Source organism: Solanum tuberosum, unplaced genomic scaffold (genome assembly GCF_000226075.1).
Source record: "Solanum tuberosum cultivar DM 1-3 516 R44 unplaced genomic scaffold, SolTub_3.0 scf00564, whole genome shotgun sequence".
NCBI classification, from domain to species: domain Eukaryota; kingdom Viridiplantae; phylum Streptophyta; class Magnoliopsida; order Solanales; family Solanaceae; genus Solanum; species Solanum tuberosum.
The window spans coordinates 32,463-41,309 of record NW_006239498.1 but is presented as its reverse complement, the minus strand read 5'-3'; the positions used below and the strand labels follow the sequence as shown (position 1 = coordinate 41,309).

General features: G+C 36.0%; 1 protein-coding gene across 1 annotated transcript; it reads right to left on the bottom strand.

The window, feature by feature from the left end:
• Positions 1-6,636: 6,636 nt before the first annotated feature.
• On the bottom strand, positions 6,637-7,194 carry LOC107058648 (uncharacterized mitochondrial protein AtMg00810-like). Its single transcript, XM_015304616.1, has 2 exons — positions 7,047-7,194; positions 6,637-6,965 (listed from the first exon to the last, which is right to left on the bottom strand). The coding sequence occupies exons 1-2, from the start codon at positions 7,192-7,194 to the stop codon at positions 6,637-6,639; spliced, it is 477 nt and encodes a 158-aa protein (XP_015160102.1).
• Between the last annotated feature and the right edge of the window lie 1,653 nt (positions 7,195-8,847).

Below are 8,847 nucleotides of genomic sequence, written 5' to 3'. Positions count from 1 at the left end.
AACTCTCAGGTTCACTGAGTGAGTCCCGCATTTGTGAAAGTCATTTAACTGGTCTTTTAATTAATACTTGTCCCATTTCCAGCTCATTTTTAATTGTTGTGAAGTTGATGTCTTGAGTTATAGAACTCCACTTTGGGTGATTTAAGTTGATAATTGCAGGGAATTTGTGAGGCTACATGTTATGAACATAGGGAAGGCGCGGGGAGTGCATATCAAAGATAAATTCTTGTATCGAGAGACCTTGGTTACCTCTTTAAGGGTGATTATTATATGAGGTTGTTGCATGACCAGATTTCGTTGTTTTCCAAGCTAGGTTTGAGCCATTTTTTAGGCACAAGTTTATTAAGTTAAATGGAACCAATTGACAAAATCACTTTTAGGATTTCCAGCGCGGGTCCTATAATTTCATTTTTACTCGATTTTGGGACTATCTTTAGTCATTTAGTTATTGGTGTCAAAACATCTGTATTGATGTTGTGATAGTTTATTTGGTAGTGTGGCAGCAATCAGAGACGTCAGGAACGACAAAGCTCCATAATAGTTGTTTTGGAGCGCACACACATAGCTTTGGGGTAGGCTACAGATTACCTGACTTTAGATTGAGCTTGTGATTACGAATTCATTATGATTAGCTAGTTTTGAAATAACTTTGTAGTTTGTATTATGTTAGTGATTAGAATTTATGCCTTATCATATTTTGTATAGATTTTTGAGGAATCGAGCATGCCTACTCTAGTTTCATTGGTTGTTCAAGCCTTGTTGTATCTGTTTTGTCGCTTAGATTGTGTTAGTAGATTGTTCTTGGCCTTTGGCTAGATGTAGGCTAGTTACTTCCTTAGACTCGTATTTCGGAGCTGATAGGCCTTAAAGATTCTCCGACGTTTCTTCAGATGAGTTAGGTCCTTGTACACTGATATAGTAAACTTGGGTTTGATAGTATGATTCGTTATCTCCGTGAATACTAAGCTCTTATGACCGTTAATCCATAACTTTCCTTTTGTTTCAACCCGGATGTGTTTTGGCTGTATAGAGCCTTGTGGGCCATATTGGATTGAATCTTGGGTTTTGGAGCTGAGTGGGTCCCTAGTGACTCTTATGATGGTTTCTTTCTATGGTGTGGTCAAAAATAAGGAAGAGCGGTGATTTGGACACATTCAGAGTCTATTATACAGAGTTTGAGGCCCGTGCACATGATTACTATCCATGTTTCAAGGTTCATGTGTATTTCTTCTAGCCACGGTTAAAATCCTTCTATTAGTCGGGTTTGACCCTGACTTGGTGGTTCTATTGGGTTCTTTGGGTTGCCTTTATCGCAGTTAGATTATGTGTATGGATGTTGCAGTTCTGGAATACTCTTAAGCTTAGCCAATAATTTCCTTAGCTCTTCTTTGTACTCATCAGGCATCTGGGGGTCTGCTTGGGTTATTAACTTTTAATTGCGCAATAGTGTACCTTCTAGGCTTATGGGGTCCAATTAGTTTATTGTTAGTTGATTACTTTACCGTTTGTCCTTTCCTATACTCGTGTGCTATATAGTTAGGTTTTCCATAATCGTTTCATTCTTGTGACCTCTTGTTGCTTTAACTTTCTTTCTTTTCACATTGTCTTTACTTTCCAACTCTAGGATCATATCCATATTCGGAAGCTGCACTACATGCAACTTCTTACCCACCACCTACTGGTTGTCCAGCACCATCTCTATATTCCACAGCCTCACCTCCTTCAACATATTATCCACCATCTCCTTAGCCCAAAGTCCCACCCCATTCAGCAACATATCATCCATCATCTCCTTATCCCCCTCAATCGACTGCTTATCCTACACCTTACTCATCAGCTTTAGAATTTCTGCCTCAGCCTTATCCACCACAGGGTTACTCTTATCCTCAGTCTTGTAATATGTGAATTTCCTACTCTCCCCTAGCATACCAGTTAGGGTTAACTCTATACTTTTGTTGTCTTTCCAGGTCAATACCCTGGAGCCTATCCTTCATGATCACATTGATGCTATGTTCTTAAATGATTGGACAAGGATTGTGTTCAAACATGTTCTCGATGAGTGATCCTTTAGTAGTGTGGTGTTATATCTCTTTTTGGTATTGAAATTTTAGGACTTCTTTATGACATGTTTGTGATGCTATGCTGAAACTGTTTCATATGCTGAAAAGTTATTTAAATGAAGCTTATATTTTTTGCCTGTACTATATAGGAGTATTTCCAAGCAAAATGTACATAATTTTTCTGTCAGATAGTCTCCACCTGCTTTTGTATGTGCCGCATAGCCTAATTAGACTTGGTTCATAAGTTGGTTATTTTACCAAGGAAGGTCAACTCATCATTGATACTAGAAAAGGAACCTGGAATTACTAAGCACCTAAGAAGAGAGGACTCCTCTCAAATACAAAGTATCTAGAAAATCATAAATAAGAGACTCTCCCTTATAAAATTATAAAAAGAGAATCTACTAGAAATAAGACATGTTCAAAGAAGCTATCTCTTAACATAAGAACTAGCCTATATGAAAAGGATCAAGTATCAAAAGGTGGTACATATTTATTTGCACCAAAGCATGGAAATGGATCAAGTGTGACTAAATCAACCTAGTTGGATTGTATGTTTGATAGCGACCATGTTATACTTCTTAACCAAAGGTGTAATTTGAGCGCATTAGTAATTCAGTTGATCGATGGTTTCAATCAATACTTATAAGACATTATTATTTTAAGTATAGAATTCTTCTCTTTTTCCACCATGTAAGCCTCTTGTTGACGATCAAAAGATATTCTAATCATCTTTAGATGGATCTCTAAATTATCTCTTGTTGAGTGAGAATAATATGACATATTTCTCCAATTTTGTAAGGATCGACTTCGTTGATTGTCTGCTAGACCTGTACTTAAAAGACTATTCATTGAATCACGATCGGTCACATTAGGCACAATAAAACTAGTAAAATGAGTAGGCAAGTTACTCAATGTTCAATAATAGTAATTAAAGAACAAATAATTAAAAGTAGTGTTGGATAAATTTGAGTTCTTGAAAAAAACACAATTAGTATCCGAAATTAATGTATAATAAGTTCGAGTGATTGAAACTTAATGTATATTCCTATTTCATATGGGAAGTTTAAGTTCCTTATATTTGGGGAGTTCAATAAATTTTCTTACTTTTGATTTTATTTTTTGCTTTTAAATTTGTTGATTGATACTTGAAACATAAAATAAAAGTTCGAAGGCACTGACAATATGTAATATTATATCATGAAAATAATTTAGGTGGAGAAATTTTTTCCTATTTTCTTTCTATACCAAAATAAAATGAGTCCAATTCAATTGGAACTTGGCAAACTATCTACTCTAGCTATTTGTGTTTCTTAGCACAGATGCAATGTACTCTGAGAAGACACTATCCCATTCTTGTTTTGGTCTCTAGGAACTATGATACCATTACAAGAAGGTGCCCAAGTATCTGTACAACTATCCATAAAACCCAACACATGTTATAGGCGGAGTCGCAGAATCGAAGTCAAAAGAACTACTTATATTTTTTTTCCTTTTCCAAGCCGCTCTTCTTCTATTTTTCCTCTCAGATGGTGTATCGGGATCACCGTTAATATTTGGAATACCTTCTTGGGCAAATCACCTATTTTAAGGAAATAATCCACCTCATTTTTTAACCTGAATTTACCCCTAGGCATCGACTCAATATAGTATATATCAACAATTTCTATAGAGGCTCCTGTGGTACGAACTTTTATTCAAAACCTCCAATTCTCTGGCAACCACTTTGACCTATCTACATTCACCGAACGCATATGTGTAATCTTCCTCTGAATCTGCAACTTACTCAGAGTTACATCGGACACTTTTCCTTCATTAGGTACATCACCTTTGTTTGTTGTGGTGTTCTCTACCCTAACATTAAACAAAACATCAATGTAGGTTCCCGATGAAAACAACGAGTTTGAAGGTATATCATCATTGCATAAGTCGTCGCTGGTAACAATCATCGGTGGGATGGAAGAGACATCTACATCGACCTTAGTCATCGGAGGAAGCTTTGAAAGAGTCAATGTGGAGAAAAATTCCATTATTAATTTTTCAAAATAATGAACTTTTTCTCCTCATTCATGACTTTTTCAAAGATTCCTCCAATGACTAAGGCCGATTTCGCTGTCTCTTCCATCCATTCAATAATTCTTACCAACGATGACTTCTGCAATGATGGTATACCTTCAGACCCGTTGTTGCCGTCAGGAACCTACATTGATGTTGAGTTGGATGTTAGGGTAGAGACGACAACACTTAACAAAGGGGATGTATTTTATGAAAGAAAGGTGTCTAATGTAACTCCGAGTAAGTTGCAGATTCAGAGAAAAGTTGCGCCTATGCGTCGGTTGAATCTAGATAGGCCGAAGTGGTTGCCAAAGAATTGGAGGTTTGAAACAAAAATTTGTAGCACTTGAGCAACTACAGAAATTGTTGATAGATACTCTATTGAAGCAGTGTTCGGGGATAAATTCGGGTCAAAGAATGAGGTGAATTTTTTCTTGAAAACAGGTGGCAAGCACAAGAAGCAAAAATCTAACATCAACGGTGATGTTGCTACACCATCGGAGGAATAAAATAACAGAAGAAGAGTGGATTCATAAAGGAAAAAAAAGAAAAGTATTTCTTTTAACTTCGATTTTGTGTGACTCCTCCACAGAGCATGTGTTTGGTGTTTATGGATAATTATGTAGATACTTGGCACCTACTTGTAATGGTAACATGGTTCTGTAGACCAAAGAAGGAATGGAATGTTGTCTTCTCAGAGTACATCAGATTTGTGGCGGTCGAACACAAATAGCTAGACTAGATAGTGTGTCAAATTCCCAGTTGAATTGGGCTCATTTTATTTTTGCCATAGTAAGAAAATGGGTAAAAATTTCTCGAACTAAATTATGTTCATGATATAATATTATATATTGCCGTTGCCTTTGAACTTTATTTTTAAGTTTCAAGTATAGACCAGTGAATTTAAAGCATAAAATTAAAAGTAATACAAGATATTGAATTCCCCAAATATAATGAACTTTAACTTCCCAAATGAAATAGGAAATATACATTATGTTAGTGTCAATCACTCGAAATTATTATACATTATTTTCAGCTACTAATTGTGTTCTTTTCAAGATCTCAGAATATATCCAATATTGTTTTTATTTATTTGTTCTTTAATTAGTGTTATTGAACATTAAGTAACTTGCCTTCTCATTTTATTGTGGTTTATGTGAGTGATTGCGATTCCATGAATAAGCTTTTAAGTAAAGATCTAGCAGACAATCAATAAAGTCGATCCTTACAAAATTGGAGAATTTTTTAAATATTATTCTCACTCAACAAGTGACCCCTCTAAGATGACTAGAAGATCTTTCGATCATCATCAAGAGGCTTACATGGTTGAAACAGAGGAGGATTATACTGAGAATTATAATTTCTTATAAGTATTGGTTGAAACAATCATCAACTGAATTACTAATACACCCAAATTATACTTCTAGTTAAGAAGCATTCCCTCAGACGGAGCACAGTATTTGGTCCAGAATACTGACATCAAACTTGTTGGTGTTTATTTGTTATCTGTTGCCGTTAGTCCCAAGGATAAGCTCCTTAAACTTCATCATCATCTTATGAATTCTAAAGTAAATATAACATCCATTTGTTTAATAAAGTTGATCTATAATTACAGATAACTCTACATAGCAAGTCTAATCTGTACTTTGAAAAATAGAGTAATAACTTGTTGGTAGTCGGTTGAATTGAACTGATGTATCATTATCAGTGTATAAAACCTAAAATTTGATGTGGCTACCTGTAAGATTGAAAACCCTTTTGATAAAGAAATGTCAAATAGGTTTCTTGTTTATATATGCATCAGGATATTATTCCAGTGGAAGGTTTCAACCTTGATGATGCAGACCCGGGCTAGGGCCTATTGGCTCTAAAACACGAGTCTAAGGTAGTCACTAGCCTACACCTAGGCTATGAAAAAGAACAAGCTACTAACAGAATATAAGCGACAAAACTGATACCACAAGGCATGCAACAACCTATGCAACTAAGTAGGAAATTTGATTCCTCAAAAATCTACCCAAAATACAGGTAAGGCATGAATTCTAATCACCAACATAATACAAACTACAAACCCTTGAAATAAATTAAACCAACAAATCATTTTTTCTGCGTACCTCCAAGAAATATTAATTTGATATTGAAATGCTTGATTTTCCCATGAAAAACAAGATTATTTGAGATAGCAATAACTTCTTGATCATCCACAAACATCTCTGTGCACTTAGCTTCCTTTAAATTCATGTCAAGTAGCACTTTTCTAAGCCACAAGGCTTGTTTTGCAGCAACTGCTGTTGCTAAAATGAACTAAGCTTTAATCGTAGATTGTGCAACAATATCTTGCTTTTTTGAACATCAAGAAAATACCCCTGAACCAAGATTAAAACAATAGTCAGAAGTGCTCTTCATGTCATCAGAAAAGAAACCTTAGTCACTATCGGAATACCACTGCAACACGTACTTCTGATTTGCAGAGAATTTGATTAAAAAATTCAAAGTTTCCTTAACATATCTTATCACCCTATTAGTTGCTCAAAAATGAGAGCCAGTTGCAACATCCAGCCAAACACTGGTAAAGAGTCTCATCCATTTTTCCAGCATCATCATTTTTGCTCAACTTCTCCTTTTGACACATTGGAGTAGTTGTCTCTTTGCAATTTTCCATTCTGAAAATTTTTAAAATGTCTTTTGCATAATTTATTTGACATATTAACACTTGAATTTGTCCTTGCTTGATTTCCATTCCTAGAAAATACACCATTTCTCCCAAATTCGTCATCTCAAAAGTCTGTCGCATATCTTCTTTAAATCTCTTAACAAGTTCATCATTTCTTCCAGTAACCAGTATATCATCTACATATAGTGAGATAGCAATAAAGCTAATTTTATCACCTTGAATGTAGAGAGTAGCTTCACTAAGTCATTTTCTAAAACCTAGTTGCGCCAAATGCTCATCAATCGTGTTGTACCAAGCTTTAGGCGCTTGCTTTAGTCCATACAAAGCTTTTTTGAGCTGATACATGCCCTTTGATTGGAAATCCTTCAGGTTTCTCAATATAAATGTCCTCCTCAAGAAAGCCATTCAAGAATGCGGATGTAGCGTCCAATTGGAACACTTTCCAACCCTTTTGCGAATGTATAGCCAACAATAATATGGTGGTTTCTAATCTAGCAATAGGAACAAATGTATGAGAAAAATCAATACCAAAAAATTTGAGCATACCCTTTACAACAAATGTGGCTTTGTGCTTGTTGATAGAATCATCTGCATTCAACTTTGTTTTGAAAATCCACTTCATTCCTATGACTTTCTTGTTTTCAGGTCTTTTCATAAGTTTCCAAGTTTGTTTCTTCTCAATCATGGGGATTTCATACTTTATTGCAACTCTCCATTTTGGATCTTTTTTTGCCTCCCAAAAATTTGCTGTCTCAAGGACAACCATATTGCATCTCTGATAGATTTCATAGAGAGATGTTGTGCCTCTTACTAGGACATCATCCACCAATTCATCTTCCTTCAGCTAGAGCATTTTACTTTGATATGGAATTAATGTTGGTTCTGGTTCTTTCCAGTTCCATCGTTCATCTTCCATGAAATACACATCTCTACTTATCACTTATCAGGATTTTCCTTGTATGAGGTTGAAAACCCCTGTAAGCCTTTGAAACAATGTTTTAACCCACAAATATTCCAGATTTTTCTTTTATCCAACTTCTCTCTTTATCTTTGTGGAACATAAGTAAAGCACAAGCATCTAAACACTTTAAGATTTAAAAAAAGAGTAGTATAACCATACAAGACTTTAAATGGTGTCTTACCTTCTAATGCTTTTGTCGGAAGCACATTTAGTAGAAAGACTAAGGTATGTGCAACCTCAGTACAATGGAAAACAGTTCTCGTACAACAAACATCTAGCCATCTCCATTATGGTACGATTTTCCCTTTTCCCTCTCACTAACTTCATTTTATTGTAGAGTATTATATATGGAACAGTGAGCTGGTGTTCAAGCCCGACTTCTTCACAAAATATATTAAACTGATCATATGTGTACTTCTTGCCATCATCCTTTGAAGTTCAAATTCTCTTACCAAGTTGAGAATCAACATTCCATTTATCCGTTCATCTCATTCAGATTCTTTCTTTAGGAAATTTCAGACCTCAAATATTGTTTTATTTGTCATAATCCTAACAAAAATGTCAGATGAGACTGCAGCAAATAATGTCACTCTAGCCTTTGATTTTCTTGTTTTCTTCTCCTTGTGGTTCCTTATCTACGCCATAGTTTGATTAAAGGCAAGGGAGGAACTTCGTAGTCCTTCTCAACTGCTTCCCACAAATCATTTGCCTCCATATGTGCCTCCATTCTTGATGCCTAGATATGACAACCTTTAAATTTGAAAAGAACTGGTGCTAGTGCAGCGCGAGGAGTTTCTGGACCCATATATGAAAAAAAGGAATAATGTAACACCCCGTATTCGAAACAGACCAAAATACAGATTTCGAGAAGTTGCAGGTGCAACTTACGGTCACCATCCACGGACCGTAGGTCAGACCACGGCCCGTGCTGGTGGTTCGTGGTTCACCACTGCAACCCCTCCCAAAACCAGCTCAGAAAATTGGCTAAGTCCCGACTCACGGACAGACCCACGATCCGTAGATCAGACCACGGTCCGTGGTCTGTGTCCGTGGATCGAGACTTCCCCTACCCAGCCTCTGACACAAACTACGGTTGA

Excerpts from the sequence above, each read along its gene's own strand:
- LOC107058648 (XM_015304616.1), bottom strand. The coding sequence starts at position 7,194 with ATGGCTTTCTTGAGGAGGACATTTATATTGAGAAACCTGAAGGATTTC. Across the intron at positions 6,966-7,046 it reads TGAGCATTTGGCGCAACTAG|ATGATATACTGGTTACTGGA; the intron begins GTTTTAGAAAAT and ends CACTATATGTAG.